Below are 19,315 nucleotides of genomic sequence, written 5' to 3' on the forward strand. Positions count from 1 at the left end.
TTTCATGAAATCTACTCATTTTTACACTTTATATTTTTTTATGTGAGAATTGTAGTGTTCTGTGTTGATGACTTGTCCACACGCTTTCACAATACATTTTAGTTTTTGAATAAACTATGATGAATTCATCATGAATTGTTCTTCAGCGCTTCCTTATCTAACACACAGAAAATGTTCTTAAAAAGTTAAAGTGTTCCCAAAGTGTACAGCTGAACACATGTACTATGCATTTTAGTGTTCTAAAGTCGTAACAACGGTTTACGCTTTTGGAGTGTTCAGTCTGAACACTTTTCTGGACACTTTTTGAACACTTTTGTGTGTTCTGTATGTGTACAAAAACGTTTGAATGCGTTCAGGATGTGTGAAGAAAGTGTTCAGTATTCGTCTATATTCGTATAAATCCGTTCTAATATAGAACACAAAAAAAGTTTCTGTGTTCTTAACTAGCAACATTTAGAGTGTTCTAAATTAGAACACTTTGATTTAGAGTGCAGTTGTTAGGTTACTTCAATTCCCTGCTGGATAAAATGTTCAACTTTTCGTTTTTCTTTCTTTGAAAAACAACCTCCGCCCTTTTTAATTGCCAGGTAATACACTTTAAGTTTAACGTAGTGGGCTAAACATAAGTGATCAAAAGCGTTACAACTGTCATGATATAACCAATATATGAGTAAAATGCATACGCTCTTATTCTAAACTTGCCATGGTTTTCAAAATTTCTAATAGTAATACACATTAAAAACAAAAATATATATCAAAGCGTATCTCACTATCCATCACAATTTCTTTCAAAGCGCTGGCAAGGAAACTACAATCATGGTCAATGAATAGCCTTGCAGTAAGCGCTATCAACACTAATAGCACTGAAGTCAGAAGCACTAGACGGTATTAGCGAGGAACAAAGACAGTCTTGGATGATTCATGCCTCTCTCCCTTGCCTGTATTGATCTGGCAGCCACGGTGATGTGCTAGCTATGGGAGTACTTGACCGAGGAACACAACACGGCTTCTTAGTTCTACTTCTACACTATAGAACGAAAGTATAGGGAGAAAGCTCTACAGGATTCTGCAGTGAGCTAGGTGATAGGTTTTGGTTCTGTTTGGTCAATATGACACTGGGAAAATCAAGTTTTGTAGGGAATGCACTCATGGTCTAATCATCATCAAGAATAAAAAAGAAAAAAGAAATACTTTTAAATTAAGCAAAAAGTTATAGCAGGCTTGTAAAAAGTGTGAGGAGGCATGCACAAATAATCACTCAAATAAAACAGCGGAGAAAGCAATAAGACTAAGAGTAAACGCCACACACCACCAAATAATGAGACCCAACACCAACTTTGTTACAGAAAATGCTCAAACAAGCTCTAACGAATTAAAAAAAATTGCACCAAGAAAATAAGTGAAACAGAAACCAAACAAGTTTTCAACCACAAAAATAAACAACAATCAGTTGATTACAAAACACCAACAGGAGGATACATGTTTATTTATGTGATAAAAACGATAAATCACGCAAATAAATGCAAAGCAGGGATTACATGGTTGGACTAAGCAGCATAGACTTCAACCGTGAGAGGAAACTGATGATGTCAAGATGACACACACAAATTAATGACGATGGTATGGGACTGACGCAAAGAGGAACTGAGGCAACCCCCGCCACCAACTCAAAAAAGATGAGTGACACCATGATGAGAGACTGAGGGAGAGCCACTTCTACCCAACACCCTCTGCACAGAGGTGAATGAAGATTGAAGTGTTGTCGTCCTCATACTCACCATGACGGGGGCACACATAGGGTAGCTAGTAAAACCGCAGTTTTGAGCCATTCTAGGACACTGTGTTTTCACACTGTCACCGACTGAAGCTGGCAGCGTCACAAGTGCCTGCTGCCCTTCCTCAGAGGACTGAGATCGAGATGGCTTGGGGTTCCTGTACTGTTTCCCTTTCAGTGGCAGTACTGACAGACACCAATTTTCTTTTTACTGACTTTTCTCACATTCACTGACAAGCAAAAACAGCTACTGACTGAGACTGAATCATGGGGGACAGCAGAATCATTCAGCACTGAAGCATACAAAAGAGAAGAAACATTGATTGGAACAAAGAGCAGCTAGCCTTCTTCACAGGCACACATGGTTTGGTACATACCTGCATCGAGACTTAAAACGTTCAATGTTTTTCTAAGGTTCTGTAAATAACCTCAGTTAAAACACAGGGGCCTGAACAATGAATAACAATCCACAAAACAGCCGAGATATTCTGAAAGTCCTTTGGTGACGACGATGTAGACACACTCAGAAGAATATATTCTTCCTAGTAGACAATACTTTTTTTCTAGCCTCTTTTATTTTTCAAGCAAGGGCTGGAACACGTTATATTTCCAGAAGCGTGGCAGAAGCCGGCATACACACACAATGATGGGGTGATGCTGTAAAGTGAAGTAGAAGCGTTGTTGTTGTGTTGTGAAGTACAGGTTTCAACACAGGAGGACCGGGGGATGCCGATGGCAACAGCTGGCACAAGGTCTGAACACGACAACGGCTGATTGGTGTCGGCTGTTACACTGTACACGATCACTACCGACAAGGTCCTTCACCCCCACACCCTTCAACACTGAAGCTAATGTGAGCATTGACTGAGACCGTTTGCTGCCTCAACCCGACATAAATAGCATCAGGCCTCCAAGCACCAGAGAAAATTAATGCTGATGCCTCCGCAGCCAATGAGAGAGCGGCGCTGGGGCCGTGCAAGCTGTCGGGTGGCTGCCAATCCAATCCGCTCCCCCCACCTCCCTTTCCCCATTCCCCTGTCCGCTTCAGTAGCTACGATGTATGCCGCCTCTTGCTTGTTTCCTATATATTGCTCACCACTTCATTTCTGGCACTTTTCTCTCGCTGATAAGTGTGCCTTTTTGACGTTCTACTTGAAACCGACTTTGCTACAGGCTGGTATTCAAGTACCGAGTGCTAAATAATCTTCTAAAAGTGCTAATTACGAAGTAGTAGATACGACTTAAATGAAAAGCCTCACAATCAACAAAACCACCCCCGTAAATGACCAATTGCTTGCCCATTCTTACCTCCCCCACCTTTCCCTCAGTCTACTCAGTCCACACTGCCGCGCTGAGTATTAGCAGGGACCTATATCTAATATAGGTCTATGGTATTAGCCATGACCACTCCCCCTGATTCCCCTTATTAACATCATAATACCTGTGATGCATCACTGTACTGGCCAGTGTTTGCTGCACACGCGCAATGTTTCTCTCAATTGCTACCATTCTCTCAATTGCTACCATTGCTAATCTTACCCGGCAGAAATCACAGTCCAGCCAGACTGACCGGTAATAAGCTTATTGCAGATCTTTACAATTATTGTTACTTACAGTCAGTTAGTGACACTGTACAGTGTAGTGCCAATTATTAAGTTAAGATCTCTTTTACAGAAGCTCATCTCTCCAGCTGCTTCCATAAAGTGGTTTGACTGTCTGTTGCAATGAAGTACAAACAGGATGGAGTGGGATGGTGTGATTAGAGATTGGGGATTAGAGAAGTACTGATTGAATGGAAATGGTGATAATGGTGGTGGGGGCAGATATGCCACTGACAATGTGAGCAACTGGGCATACTGTGCAGAAAATACAATACATCAAATTACTGACCACAAAAAGGGCAACACAATATTTCATACTTTCAGTCTAGCTTTGGAGTCAGGCCTAAAAAAAAAAATAGGTGTGGTTACGGTAACCCGACCTACCCTATTTTTAGGGGCCGACCCTATAACTTTTTATTACATTTGTCAAAAAAACAAAAAACACACACAAGAAAACGAGTGCAGAAAACGCAATGAAAGCGAAAGCGCCCGAGTCGCACACTTATTTCCCTGTCAAGTAGGTTTAATTTGTACACATTAGAAAAAAAAGTAAAAAAACAAAAAGTGATTGCCTACCTTCCTACCCTATTTTTTTTGGCTATGTTACCGTAACCACACCTATTTTTTTTGTTGACCTCGTGATTTAGAAGTTCATGCAGCATAACTTACCATTTTACATTCAGGATGCAGAAAATACTTGAACTAGCTGTTCATCTCATATTCCTATTACTCACAAATGCCCGGGAAAAACATGTGTCCATAATCAAAAACCATCATTAAAAGAAATTTTCCCAATGTCCCTCACTAAATCATACCAACAAACAAGCACTCTTCACAATCACCACACTGATAATAAGTTTATTGGTTTTGATTCGAAACCATTTGCATTAGCAGTATGACTGTCTCTTGATATCAAAATTCAATCTGTCCTAAAATCCCCATTCACCCTAGACATACATTATATTGGTTCTGTTTTAGTTCTGTTAGTGTCACTGGCTTTCATAATGAAGCTCTTGAAGTGAAGTTTGCTGTTTTCACAATGATACTCCCACATTTATGCTTTCTGTTTCACACATGAATTTAAGTTCATTTCTGCACTGGAAAAGATAAGTAGCCTTACTTGCAGTTTCTTTAGGCTATAATTATGTTCAACCTAAGCTAGTCTAAATACTAATTCTACACCTTAACACCCCCTCCCCCCCTCTACCTGAAATTAAGACTCAAATTGAACCCAACAATAAAACTTAGTAAATTAAGCACTGAGTAGTGAGTGGCTCAGGTAAGCGACACATAATGACTTTGACGTTTCGGATGACTGGTGATACACTGGCAGACCTGATACAAGACTACTAACAAATGTAACAAAAATAAAAGTAAAATCTTGTCCAATGATCAACCCAACAAATCGCGGGCGACAAATCATACAGGATACAGAAATAAAGGTGAAAACGGAGCAGCCACACAAGTGCGCGGAGACCGCTTTGTTAGGCTGGGGGTTTCGCTCCGATAGCGCTTGGGACATGGGGCACGCGACATTGTTTATTGTGAGAGCTTCTGGTCCTTTGTACGTAGTGCCGCCCAGCCACGCGACAACTGTACCCCTTTGACCCCATACCCTCCCAAATTTGGCAGGTGCGGGCACGTGGCAGCCTCGCTCGGGCCCTCTGATATCCCCGCCCTCTCCCCTTTCACAGTTCGCCGCGAATTTTGAGCAGCCGACAAGACGGTGTGCAGGTGACAAACGGACAAGCCTTTCAACCGTCATTACTATTAGGCAAACTACATCTGCAGGGAACCAAACAGAAAATTGCTTGTACGTGTAAAGTAGCTGTCAGCGCAGGACACTACGACACAACTTCAGTGGGTCCGACATTGGCATGGGGGATTCGCTTTCACAGCACACGCGACATGCGTCGTCTGCAAACACAGGGTGCAACTAAAACACCAAACACAAACAAATAATCTCAAACAACTTACCCCTAAAAGAGAAGATTTGTCCAAAAAACACTAATATCACAGCAATGCGTTTCAAAAGACACCAAAAACGGTATCAAAATCAGCAGCAATCTGGAAGCTTTCACGACAGCGTCGGGAAGATCGAAGCCACAGTGCGGTAGTTCTTTTGATCTTGTCGACTCGGACACGAACAGAATCCAAGTTTTAGAAAAAATGAAAGTAGCACTTCAACTTAACAGCTGCCAAAATAGAATGTAAGAGTCCTTAACTGAAAAGAGATAACGGAAAGTGAGGGATACATGAATGAAAAGAACTAAAAACACAATGAAACGTCCACGCAGCGTCCACACGAACAGAATGTGCCAAAGCAATCCCCTAAAATGAGGCGCACTTATACTAAATCGATGCTAATCGATCCCGTTGTGAAGAAGCCTGCTGCTATCAAAACAAAGAGTTCTGGGCATTGTTTAATATTCAGCAATAAAGCACAACATTCATTCTGTTCATGTTCACGGCAATTGGGTATTTTTAACTCTCTCGTTTATTTACCATCAGCGCTAGAGTCGTCTGCTAGGTACTATTTCTTTGCGCGAAGGTATCAAGCACGACACACTTGCGGGAGGCTTATCTGAAATAGAGTAACTTTTAACAGAAAGTGGCAGGTTCATGACAGAATACTTGATCTAAAACAAAATTGGTATGCTTCTTTTGCACACAGAAAGGATTTTGCAACGTATTTCTTTCAATATTTCCAGCCACATGGCGGACAGACTGCAGCTGTGACGTCAGAGACTGTCGACAAAACTCTTGCGCCTGGATCCGAAACCGGTTCACCGTATGCAAATCAAAACGGTCTCCAACCCGCTGGCTTCCATACTGGCCAATCAGAATTCTCGTTTCAGAAACAGTTAGGGGTACTGGCTTAGACAAAATGGCGGACAAGCGGCCTGATTCAGGTTTGTTTACAGTTGCCAAGTACCCTATTAACACTGAAATAAGCCAAATTATCAATCTAAAGCGCAAAGGGGTGGCTCTGATAGCAATTTTTAGACAAAATCAATGCTTATTGAGTTGCAACAACGGCGTGAAAAGACAGCGTACATAAAGAATTCTTCTTCGAAAGTGGCACCGAATGCTTCGAAAGTCAAGTTTCAGAACGTTCAGAACAGCCAGAGAAAACCAATCCAATAGAGCAGACGTACAACAGGAGACCCACCAAAAAGGGTCAAATCTATTCATGCAAGGATGCAGCTGCTTGCTACTTTTGAATTATCTGTATAAAAATGGTTAGGAATGTGTAGGTGTTGGTTTGCCAGACAGTATTTCCCTACACTTGACTCTGTCGGCAATTTATCATATGTTAACAAATTCAAAACTAAAAAAAGTGCATGGTTTTATTTGATAAGTTGTATAAGAAGCAAAACCGAAAGAATGAAATGAATTACATATAATCTGAAATGTGCTAAAAATGTTCAGTTTTAGGAAAAAGTCAACAAAGCACAGGTTAATTGCATAATTCCAAACATTAGGCCTATGTGTATTATAAGATGTTTGGTGGCTTGTTGACAGACCAGCTTTTTTGTTGGTCCAAGGGGACCATATCGTCTTTTGTTTCATCTTTATCGACTATGCAAGGCCGAAGGCCGCGGTTGATAAATATGAGTCAAAAGGCGATATGCTCCCCGAGGACCAACAACAAAATGCTGGTCTGACCACAGGCGGAAGGTATCGTCCACTGGACTACTACTATCACAGAAAGACTACAAGGTACATCACTCACCTTCGAGTCTTCTGTGTTCTTGGAGTCGCTTCCTGGGGAAAAATATTGTTCAAGACGGTTTGCCTCTTCCCACAGTCTGTGTAAGGTCAAATAAATACAGTTGAATGATTGTTTGAACTATATGCACCTTTAGTTTTCAGCTTCCGTTCACTACAGGTTGTTTTTAACCATCATTTGGACGAATCTTCGTTTGCGAGCCGCTAATATCCACTTTGTGTCAAATCATGCATCCGCACCGAATATGCATACCAGCGCTCATTGGTCTAAAACATATGTAAATATTGTGCAGCAAAGGGAAGCTACCCACGGGAAAATAATCATCGAATATCCTGTTATTAACCAATGAGCGCTGGTATGCATATTCGGTGCGGATGCATGATTTGACGCAAAGTGGATATTAGCGGCTCGCAAACGAAGATTCGTCCAAATGATGGTTAAAAACAACCTGCACCGGACGGAAGCTGAAAACTAAAGGCACATAATAGTTCAAACAATCATTCAACTGTATTTATTTGACCTTACACAGACTGTAGGAAGAGGCAAACCGTCTTGAACAATATTTTTTCCCAGGAAGCGACTCCAAGAACACAGAAGACTCGAAGGTGAGTGATGTACCTTGTAGTCTTTCTGTGATAGTAGTAGTCCAGTGGACGATACCTTCCGCCTGTGGTCTGACGACAAGCCACCAAACATCGTTTTGTCATCATTTTGGTTGTGCAACAAAATGCACAATAACCCACAGGGAGACGAATTTTTAGAATCCAACTCCGGGCCACAAAGCATCGTCACAGTAGCTCGAGATAACACGTCAACCTTGTATGTGACGTCAAACGTAGCTTGTTGACGCTTTTCTTCCAGTCTGAAAATGTACAGAGCTGCGATCATACGTGTGAGTTCAGTAAGTGTTGAGCATATTTCTTTTCTTTTTAAGTGTTTATGACTTTTCGTTGTGGATTTTGCGATTACAGAGATAAGTTGCAAATTGACCATGAGTCGCCGCGGTAATTATCAACATTGATTGGGTCTTTGAGAGTGAATGCTTACAATCGTTGTCCTCGGAAACACAAATCCAAAGCCGCGATGGTTCCACACATCAAACAATCAGCCTGATTGGCTTTTACTTTGACAATCCACGTTTCACCTGAAAGCTCAAACCCATTCACCACCTCGATTTATTGCATGGGGAACATGAGATTTATTTCCCAGGTGTTTGTGAATGAAAACTCGTGAAAATGATGACAATGTTCTTTATTGTTAAATGATAATTAAGTTGATTACATCAACCTTCTCAGTCCGTACATAATATGTAACACGGATCATTTGATCACTTACATTCTATCACTTCTTTCTTTCTCTCTGTCATTTTAAAAAAAAATCTCATTATGGACCGGGAAGTTACGCAAAGCCGTTCTCATGAAACTTCTACTCAAACTTTCTCTTTATATGAAAGGAACATTAGTGGAGTAAGTAACTGATTGAAGCCTAATTTTTGGTCCAACTTTTTGTGTGCAGGTAGTGAATCAGACAGTACAGAAGATCCTGTTGTTGGTAACGTGAATAAGTTTGCTGTGGTCCCTCCAAACTACAATGGAAAACCCAAGAAAGGACACCTCATCTTTGATGCCTGCTTTGAGAGTGGTATGAGGTCTAGCTTTCTTCAAATATCGCAGAAGTTTACTTTTTTAAATATACTGCAGCTTACCAGCGATTCGGCCAGAATTATTACAAAATGGTCATTTTACCAACTACTGTTTGAACATTTTGTGTGTGCAAATTTGAATGTAAGAAACCCAAGGAACATTCATTGTACTGTGATTGAGATGCACCAGTCAGCAATGGTTTACTCAGAAATGCATCAAAATTATACTGATCAATGGAACCAGCCCTACTGGTCAGCATGAGAGTGAGAGTTTTAGGTTTGTCGTTGTCATATACATGTAATGTTATATATATAATTATTGTCATATATGTATATTATGTGTCAAGTTTTGTTGGGTACATATATGTCTAGTACATCAGTGAAACTAGTTAGAGTTTAGGTTATCATGCAGTTCCTGAATCTAGCAAATGTTGAGATCTGTTTCAGGGATGAAAAAGTACTGGTCAAGGTGTTTGTACTGATTTTGCTTTATTAGAAATTCATCATAGTTGATACTTTGAATAACTAAGTATGTGTGTATTTCTTTGATTTTAGGGACTTTTTTTTATTGATCAAGTTTTTATTTACATTTTCTTTGTTTCAGGCAACTTGGGACGGGTTGACTACATCACAGAATATGAGTATGACCTCTTCATACGACCCGATACCTGCAATCCGCGGTTCAGGGTTTGGTTCAACTTTACTGTGGAGAATGTCAAACAGGATCAGGTAAATAAGCTGAGTGCTAAACAGTACAGTAGTACCTACATCGTTTCAGGGATTGGCTTGGGTGTTGTCCACTAGAGGTCCATTGACTGACTCAGCCATGAATCAATCAGTCATTTTGCAAACCAATCAGTCAAGAAAAAACCCTTTCCTTCCACCACGTGACTGCCGCAATTGTGCATTACGGCAGTGAGGAAAAACCTCTGAAAGTTGTTTACAATGTACAAATGAGAGGAAAATTCAATTCTTTTCTTCATTTTCTTGTTTATTTTCCAATGGTCTTATATGAAGAGGAATAAAAGGTCTGAGGACACAATATCCATACTAAGTAAGGAAGGGGAAAACAAAAGAAAGAACAAGACAGCAGACAAAAATAAGACGAGCTGACTGACTGCTGCATGTCTTTCGGTCATTTGACGGATTGAGACCCATGTGTGTCAGTCTTTTCCGAATTTAACATGGCAAAAGACCCAGGACCGACGCCCAAGCCAATCCCTGCGTTTTTATCAAAACAATAAATGTTCCATTAACTAACATTATTTGTTTCTTGGTTATGGAATGTTGGCAGTCTGTCTGTTTTGGGATTTTTATCAGTGTTAAGACTCATTTTTGGCTCACGTAAGTGTAGCCTATGCGATCGTAACTTTGTCTGTCTGTGCGTTTGTGCGTGTGTGTGTGTGTTTGTTTGTGCGTGCGTATGTCTGTGGTAGAAACTTTAACATTTCGTCATTTGAAGACGTCACATTATGGCGTAAGAGGGTTAGACGTCACGCGAAGGAATTACTGAAAGTCTCGGTCATTGTTATTTTTTATTTTGAGCGGGCCGAGACTAGTTGGCAGTCGTGTCCCTGTAAGTTACAGGCTACATGCAGACAGACAGATCTAGATCTAGTGTCTCGCTTTCTTGCACAGTGTCACCTATGCTTACTGTGTGTGTGTGTGTGTGTGTGTGTATGTGTGACGGAGTGATTGAGTTTGTGTTACTGTTTGTCGATTTCTTACGTGAGCCTTGAAGGCTTCGCCTCTTGTTTATTTTGAGGTTTTGAAAGAGCCCTTTGTGCTGTGAAAAGGTGTCTGTTGTTAACTCATTGTCTCCCAGGTACGGATATACATATCCGTACTCACTCATGTGGCTTTATCTGACCTGGTACGGATATATCCGTACAGTCACTTCAGTCATTTTCTGTAACGTCGTTCTAACGCCTGCATTTCAGCGTGTTCATACACAGTTTCTACACAGTTACTACAATTCTGAGTGACCTGCTGCAGCACAGCTGGTCTCGGCTAAAAAAAAACTTGGTCAACATAGGTGGGGTAGAAAGTGTTAATCGGTCAAAGAGATTTTTCATCTACAGTATAAAGAATTCGATCTTCATCAGAAGATGAAAGTAGGTGTATTTGCATGAGTGCATATTACATGAGAAGTTTATTTTTGTTTTCAGAGAGTGATTTTCAACATTGTGAACTTCAGCAAGACTAAGTCCCTGTATCGCGATGGCATGACGCCTCTAGTCAAGTCGACCAGCAGACCAAAATGGTGAGCGTAATGTGTTGAAGTATTTCATGACAAACGCAACCGGTAAAACAAACCAAGACGTCTCTTTTTGACCCTCTCTTCTAAAGTGAAACCGCTGACGTGGAGAGCGAAACAAATTCCGAGAAGATGTCTCAATACAAATAATGGTGTCATGTAAAACATTCTGTCGCTCCTTCTGTATGTTTTCAAGAGCTCACAAAGAAATCCGAGAACGAAGTTTGGCTGATGACTTCGTCGTAACAGCAGGAGAAGACTACTTTCCCCAGGGAGAAAGCAGCCCAAATGTCCATGAGGGTAACCTCACAGGACTATATGAAATCTTATCTTTATCCTTTTCTTTATCCTTTTGGCTTTTGTATTTAATGTGTTAGTACTGTTACACAAAGCTGCAACCACATGCAGATGGGCACTCAGATATATATGCCCACCAAGTCGTACAGGGGTTGCACTAACTGCAAGTCATTTGAAAGGTTGATGCCAAACAAGACCTGTACAGCTATATGGATAAAATTCGAGTAGGACCTGAAAAATGCAACGTCTGTGCAAAATATTGCAATGAGCGCGACCTTGCAGAGTTTAAAAGTTGCAACCATGTTAGTTTAAGATGTCTAACATTTCCCCTCTATTTTTCAGGGTTAGGATACCGACCAAGTTTGTGTACTACTACCGGTGCCCAGACCATCGCAAGAACTATGTCATGTCGTTTGCCTTCAACTTTGACAGCGAGGATGAAGTGTATCAGTTCGCCTACTGCTACCCCTACTCCTACACCCGTCTGCAAAACTACCTGGATAATCTGGAGAAAAGGAATTACGACTTCTTTACCCGGGAGCTGCTCTGTCTGACTGTGGTATGTGGCTGATTATGATGTGTGTCTAAATCACTTAGTTCCAGATGGAGCTGGAAATTAAACAGTGTGTTTGTTAGTATAAGCAAATATTAAAATCAGTAAGATAAAAGTGAGCTCTAAATTTACTTGTACCTTCAATTCCCAAATTATTATTTTAGACCAATGTGTTTATTAAGGTACCATCCTTTTCGGACTATAAGGCGATACTTTTTCTTTTTTATTCACTTAAAATCGTTGGGTCGCCTTATACACGACGTCGCCTTATACACGACGTCACCTTATTCTCGGATAAAATAGGTTTTACGAGCACTATGAACTTGAAATCAATGAGCAACTAACAACCATTTAAGTGAACACAATTCAAGCAATGTTGATCGCCGAAAAAATTACCTGAACAATAGTTGCGTTGAAACACGACAGTCGACAGTCGGTCTCTTGACACTTCAACTTGCAATTCAACTTTGCCACTGTCAAAATACCGAAAACCAAGAGAGCTTCATACGACGCTGCCTTCAAGATTAATGCCATCGATCTTGCGATACGACTGGAGAGCAACCGAAAGGCAGCTTTCGAACTAGGCCTAAACGAATCCATGGTTCACAAATGGCGTAAACAGAGAGATCAGCTGTTGGAAAGTAAAAAGTCACGCAAGGCTTTCCTACGTACATGTACAATGTTTTTCCTCATTTTTTTTCTTTCTTTTTTTTTCTTTCATGCCGTCGCCTTATGCCCGACACCATCGCCTTATCCATGACATCGCCTTATTCTAGGATTTTTTCAGTTTTATTTTTAAAAGTAGGGGGTGCGCCCTTTAAACGGCAGCACCTTATAGTCCGAAAAGTACGGTACATGTAAAATTAAATGCAGACACAACCTTTTTCATAGTGAAACAAAATGCTAGTAATCTCAATACTTGACTGGGCCAGCTTTATGAATGCAGTGCACTCTCCTATCTACCTACCTGTCTGTCTTCATTCAATGTGTTCAAGTTTCAAGACAAAAATTATTAACCACATGAGAATGAGATAATGACACATGCTATGGTAGGAGTCTTATTTCATGCTGTTTTCTTTATTATAGAGCTATTCAATGTTCTAATATCTGTAGCCTTGCATCTTTCAAAACCCAGCTGAAAACATATCTCTTCCGTAAAGCCTTTCCCAGCTAGTCTGTACATTATTATGCCGCGCGCGCGTGTGTGTGTGTGTGTATTTTTGTTTGTGTGGATGTGTGAGTGTATGTGTGGGGGGGGGGGGGGGGGATGTGTGCGCGTTTTTAATGCATGCTCACAGTAAGCGCGCATTCATGCATTTTTCTCAAATGAATATTTGTTTGTGTGTGCTGTCATTGACTGTGCTTATTGCTATGTTATTGGGACTTGCGCTATAGAAAAGCGATTTATTATTATTATCATTATATCTCTGTCATTCCAGCAACAACGTCGCTTGGACATGCTGACCATTACGCACCCTGACAACCTGTACCCCCCAGAGGGGGAGAAGCAGAAGATCGTCTACATCACAGCGCGCGTCCATCCCGGTGAAACGCCCTCTTCTTTTGTCTGTCAAGGTAAGGTGTTCAGGAGTGTGCAGTCTTCTTCTTCTTCTTCTCGTTCTCTCCGTTTAGACTTCAATTCAAATGAGTAAACAATCCAATCCAATCCAATCCAATCCAATCCAATCCAATCCAATCCAATCCGTTTAGACTTCCACTCCTGTGGCACACACTTCTTCAGCGTTCTAGAATATTCTGGTTACGTGTGAGCTCGTTTGCCCATTTGGGTTCCCCACACTATACTCTGAGAGCATAGTCAGCTTCACTCCGCTTTTGTTGAGTAGGCATGCTGGGTATTTTCGTGTTTCCATAACCCACCGAACTCCAACATGGATTACAGGATCTTTTCCGTGCGCACTTGGTCTTGTGCTTGCGTGTACACACGAAGGGGGTTAAGTCACTAGCAGGTCTGCACATAAGTTGACCTGGGAGATCGTAAAATTCTCCACTCTTAGCCCACCAGGCGGCAGCGACCGGGATTCGAACTCACGACCTCCCGATTAGGAGGCCGACGTCTAATTACCACCACGCCACTGTGCCCACACAAGGAGTGTGCAGTGAATGGGGTTTTTTCTTAGAGAGTTTGAGCGAATTACACTGACACTGCAGTGCTTCATATTTATCAACAAAATTAGTCTGCTCACCATAATGTTGCCAGCCCCATACTGGGAGCCCGGTAGCTTCGTTGGTAGAGCACTGAGCTGGTGACCCGTGGCTCACGGGCTCAAATCCTAGCTGGGACACACATGGGTTAACTTTATGTGCAGACTCAGAGACAGTATTCATGTCCCAACCGGTGTCACCACTGTGTCACGTAAAAGACCTGGGTCATCCTGCCAAGTACAGGTGGCTGATTGGCCGAGTGGTAACGCACTTGCGCTCGGAAGCGAGAGGTTGCGAGTTTGACCCTGGGTCAGGGTGTTAGCAATTTTCTCCCCCCTTTCCTAACCTAGGTGGTGGGTTCAAGTGCTAGTCTTTCGGATGAGACGAAAAACCGAGGTCCCTTCGTGTACACTACATTGGGGTGTGCACGTTAAAGATCCCACGATTGACAAAAGGGTCTTTCCTGGCAAAATTGTATAGGCATAGATAAAAATGTCCACCAAAATACCCGTGTGACTTGGAATAATAGGCCGTGAAAAGTAGGATATGCGCCGAAATGTCTGCGATCTGCTGGCCGATGTGAATGCGTGATGTATTGTGTAAAAACATTCCATCTCACACGGCATAAATAAATCCCTGCGCCTTGAATATGTGCGCAATATAAATAAAAATCCCTGCGCTTAGAACTGTACCCACGGAATACGCGCGATATAAGCCTCATATTGATTGATTGATTGATTGCACCGAAAACACGCACGCACCTGGGTAGTGTGACTCTATTGGTGCTAGCTTTCCACTGGAAGGAAGCGACCCATCATTTCCCAGCGATGGAACAATAAAGTGATGAAAATGAATACTGGATAATAAAAATAATCTTAAAATTGTGCTGCTTCAGTAAAATGAAAAATAGGTTCAGTGTTTACCCTGTGCTTGTGCTGCTGAAAAGTTCACCGACATATCTCATGAATCATGAGTATACTGTCAAAAAAAGTATATAATGAGTTAGTAAAAAGAACATAAAAAGGACGTCAGAGAATGTGTGTGAGTGTGTACTTTGCATGATTTATGGACTGTTCTTCACTGTAACTGCACTGTGTAAATTTATACATGTATGTTGTCGCGATATAACCTTTGTGGTTGAAAACGACGTTAAACACCAAATAAAGAAAGAATACATGTATGTTCTGATGTCATGTTTGGAATTTGTTGTTGTTGTTGGTTTTGTAATCCTTTGATTATTCTATAGTGTTTTTTAACATCGTATATTGCATGTTCAGAATTTATATTCATGGCATTTTAGTTGTACGTTTGGCATTACATTGTACTTTTTCTCTTCTTTGCAGGCGTGATAGACTTTCTGGTGAGTAACCATCCAATTTCCAAGATCCTGCGAGAACACCTCGTGTTCAAGATCATCCCATGCCTGAACCCAGATGGGGTGTACCTTGGAAACTACAGGTAAATAGTAGACTCAGACCTGGGAATCCATACGATTTCAGCGTAATTTATGCGCATGATTGTCTAGAATACGAGCAGTACAGTCAGTGGCCAAAAAATGACAAGAAAAATTCCTAGACTACTTTTCTTCACAAGTGCATCGCAAAGCTTATTTGACACGATTACAGTTTTTTTCAGTAAACATTGAACGCGACGGACGCGTTGTTTCAATCATGAATGTTCAAATGCTGTGCAAAGTACGCTCATTTTTCTGAAAATACACCAAGTTTGTTTCATAATACTCCAAGTGCAAAACATGGGTTCCCAGGTCTGTTGACTGTTAGTGGTAGATTTACTTGCTGAGCTTGTGTATTCATTGACATTTTGTGTACAGTTAGTTGGCATATACACACTATCAATGTCAACATTATCGTAGGAATTAAACTACCTAATTATCCCTTTTCCTCTCATGGCATGGAAAGTAACTTCGTCAATTTCAAATTTTAAAATAAAATCATATCAAAGTAACTTCAGTAAGTTTTCAAAAATCATAAAAGCTCAAACCTTGCAGGAAGCCAGTAGAAATGAAAACAAGTATGTGTCATAGGTAGCATATTGTCCACAGCATCGTTTCCGAGATCTGTATATAAAGAGCTTGAGCGGGCGATATTGGGTACTAGTACTCTGTGGGGAAAAGGGTTATGCTAGGGACAAGTGACTAATTAATGCATTTGCTTGTTACCTCTTGAGACTTCATATGCAAGCAACTTTGGAAACATTACTTGTTAGTCGCTAATCAATATTTGAATGGAAGACGCGTTAGCTATTTGTTTTTTTAAGCCTTTATGGAAGTTCGTTGATGGTGTTTGCTCTCAGATGTTCGTTGATGGTGTTTGCTCTCAGATGCTCGTTGATGGTGTTTGCTCTCAGATGCTCGTTGATGGTGTTTGCTCTCAGATGCTCGTTGATGGTGTTTGCTCTCAGATGCTCGTTGATGGGGTTTGCTCTCAGATGCTCGTTGATGGTGTTTGCTCTCAGTTGCTCGTTGATGGTGTTTGCTCTCAGATGCTCGTTGATGGGGTTTGCTCTCAGATGCTCGTTGATGGTGTTTGCTCTCAGTTGCTCGTTGATGGTGTTTGCTCTCAGATGCTCGTTGATGGTGTTTGCTCTCAGATGCTCGTTGATGGTGTTTGCTCTCAGATGCTCGTTGATGGTATTTGCTCTCAGATGCTCGTTGATGGGGTTTGCTCTCAGATGCTCGTTGATGGTGTTTGCTCTCAGATGCTCGTTGATGGTGTTTGCTCTCAGATGCTCGTTGATGGTGTTTGCTCTCAGATGCTCGTTGATGGTGTTTGCTCTCAGATGCTCGTTGATGGGGTTTGACAGTGTTTGTCATTAATCTAAATTTTGAATGAAGACGCGTTAGGTATTTGTTTATTTAAGCCTGTATGACATAAAGATTTCAGTTCGTGACCTCTGGAGACCTTACATACTTATGCAAACATAGAACACACTTCGAAAACACTACTTGTTAGTTGCTAATCAAACTTGAATTGAAGACGCATTAGCTATTTGTTTATTTAAGTCTGTATGACGTGTAAAGTTAGTTGCTGGTGTTCATTTTCAGATGCTCTTCGGTCGGGTTTGACATTATTTGTCACAAATCCAAATTTGGATTGAAGATGTGTCTTCTATTACTTTATTTAAGTCTGCATGGTGTGTAAAGTAAATTAAGCTACCGGTGTTCCTTTTCAGATGCTCGTTGATGGGGTTTGACCTGAACCGACACTGGCAGGAGCCCTCGCCCTGGGCTCACCCCACCCTTTACTCCACCAAGAACATGTTGATGGAGCTCGACCGCAATGGGGTGAGGCTTTCACACTTTCACACTTTCCATTTTCTGTAGGATCCTCTCTCTGTGCCATTAGGTTCCACCCAGTGATTGCGCTAGTGTTTTGTTAAGCACTGGACTTGTGATCTGCGGGTCACGGGTTCGAATCCAGGCCAGCACGGTGATGGGTCAACTTTATGTGCAGACTCAGAAACGGTATCCATGTTCCATCCCCGTGTCACCACTGTGGCACGTAAAAGACCTCGGTCATTGTGCCATAAGTGCAGGTGGCTGATTACACCAAAACATGCACACATCTGGGTAGTGGGCCTCTGTCGCTGCTAGCTTTCCACTGGGAGGAAGCGACCCAAATTTTCCCAGCAATGGGACAGTAAAATAATGAAAATAAAAATAAAATGAAAATGAAACTTAATTGTTATTAAGTCTGACTGCAGTGGGGTGAGGCTTTCAGACTTTCCTTGTTCTTTGGTTCCAGACCCTTCTGTCGGATTCCCTCTCTGTGCCATTAGGTTTCAGCCACTGCTGACTTTCAAACTTTCCTTGTTCTTTGGTTCCAGACCCTTCTGTCGGATTCCTTCTCTGTGCCATTAGGTTTCAGCCACTGCTGACTTTCAAACTTTCCTTGTTCTTTGGTTCCAGACCCTTCTGTCGGATTCCCTCTCTGTGCCATTAGGTTTCAGCCACTGCTGACTTTCAGACTTTCATTTTTCTGTGGTTCCAGACCTTTCTGTCGGATTCCTTCTCTGTGCCATTAGGTTTCAGCCACTGCTGACTTTCAGACTTTCCTTTTTCTTTGGTTTCAGACCCTTCTGTCGGATTCCCTCTCTGTGCCATTAGGTTTCAGCCACTGCTGACTTTCAGACTTTCCTTTTTCTTTGGTTCCAGACCCTTCTGTCGGATACCCTCTCTGTGCCATTAGCAGACCTGGGAACCCATACGATTTCGCCGTATTTTGTACGCATGATTGTCGAGAATACTCTCAGTTACGGTCAGTGGGAAAAAAATACAACGAGAAAAATTCCTAGACTACTTTTCTTCACAAGCCCATCCTGAAGCCCATCCAGTATTTTGGCACATGATTACGTCACTATATTAGCCGCTGTCGAAAAAAATATAATCGTATCATGTCAATCAATCAAAACAAACAGGCAAACGAAAGTACGGTATTTGGCGAAATCGGCTCCGAGAATAAACAAGTGAAACAAAGAAGAAAAGTGAAACGGTTTGAAGAAAAATATCACACACACACACACAATTTGTAATCAACACACACATGTAGTCCCGCCCAGAATTAGCTTTTTTGGGATGATTTATGACTTTTGCGCACATTTCGAGCAGACGAAAACACAACATGGCGGCTTTTGCTCCTCCAACTATTGCGAGACACAAAAAAACAAAATCTCGCACGCGCAAGATCCTGATACATTTGGTGTTTCTCTGTACGCTTGTCACGACGACTTGTTGACAAACGAAGATTCGCGAATCAAAGAGAAAAGCGCCGAGTCTTGAGTAGAGAGCTAATAAAGTACCGGTAATCGCTAATCGAGCGAAATGAAAATCCGCGGCAACTTCCATTAGGTGAATGCTATTCAAGTTTAGGTAACGTTTTAGCCGCATCTTTTTATAAGCCGCAATGTGATTTTTTTTTAAAGTCACGGCTTGTAGTCCGTCAAATACGGTACAGTTTTTGTCAGTAAAAATTGAAAAAAGCCTTTGTTTTAAATGTATAGGTAAACTTAATTAACGGTGTGACGGACGGTGTGACGGAGTACATTTGGCTTAAACCAGTCACTGAAGCATGGAAACTTGTCAAACAAAGGTGTAATAACATAAAAACAGCTTAATTTTGATAAGGAAAACTGTCAGATGATGCTATCAAAACCAGTAGGGCTGACTGGTCGACAATTTTTGTTCCGGTAACACACCCAAAAAATCAGTAAAATATTGTTAATTTCAAGTTAACGCCAACACTGTTTCTACCCCCTGCTCTTTTCTTTTTCCTCAAA

At 41.4% G+C, this 19,315-nt stretch overlaps 2 protein-coding genes across 11 annotated transcripts in view; one reads left to right on the forward strand and one right to left on the reverse strand.

Moving 5' to 3' along the window:
* LOC138967419 (ELAV-like protein 1) overlaps positions 1-5,718 on the reverse strand; it is a 41,403-nt gene extending 35,685 nt beyond the window's left edge. For 2 of the 10 annotated variants that reach the window (XM_070339967.1, XM_070339964.1), the window contains exon 1: positions 1,779-2,665. In XM_070339967.1, the coding sequence (XP_070196068.1) occupies positions 1,779-1,829 (51 nt within the window). In that variant the 5' untranslated portion in view covers positions 1,830-2,665. Of the gene's footprint in view, positions 1-1,778; positions 2,668-5,352 lie in introns of those variants that run through there. The other 8 variants (XM_070339965.1, XM_070339959.1, XM_070339966.1 and 5 more) reach the window with 6 other exon arrangements.
* A 536-nt stretch (positions 5,719-6,254) lies between these two features.
* The window catches only part of LOC138967429 (cytosolic carboxypeptidase 6-like), a 114,556-nt gene continuing 101,495 nt past the window's right edge, over positions 6,255-19,315 (forward strand). Inside the window, exons 1-8 of the mRNA XM_070339979.1 lie at positions 6,255-6,287; positions 8,624-8,749; positions 9,355-9,479; positions 10,919-11,013; positions 11,647-11,863; positions 13,297-13,432; positions 15,364-15,478; positions 17,213-17,324. Coding sequence (XP_070196080.1) covers positions 6,263-6,287; positions 8,624-8,749; positions 9,355-9,479; positions 10,919-11,013; positions 11,647-11,863; positions 13,297-13,432; positions 15,364-15,478; positions 17,213-17,324 — 951 coding nt within the window. The 5' untranslated portion in view covers positions 6,255-6,262. The remainder of the gene's footprint in view (positions 6,288-8,623; positions 8,750-9,354; positions 9,480-10,918; positions 11,014-11,646; positions 11,864-13,296; positions 13,433-15,363; positions 15,479-17,212; positions 17,325-19,315) is intronic.

This window comes from Littorina saxatilis, linkage group LG5 (assembly GCF_037325665.1).
Source record: "Littorina saxatilis isolate snail1 linkage group LG5, US_GU_Lsax_2.0, whole genome shotgun sequence".
Lineage (NCBI taxonomy): Eukaryota > Metazoa > Mollusca > Gastropoda > Littorinimorpha > Littorinidae > Littorina > Littorina saxatilis.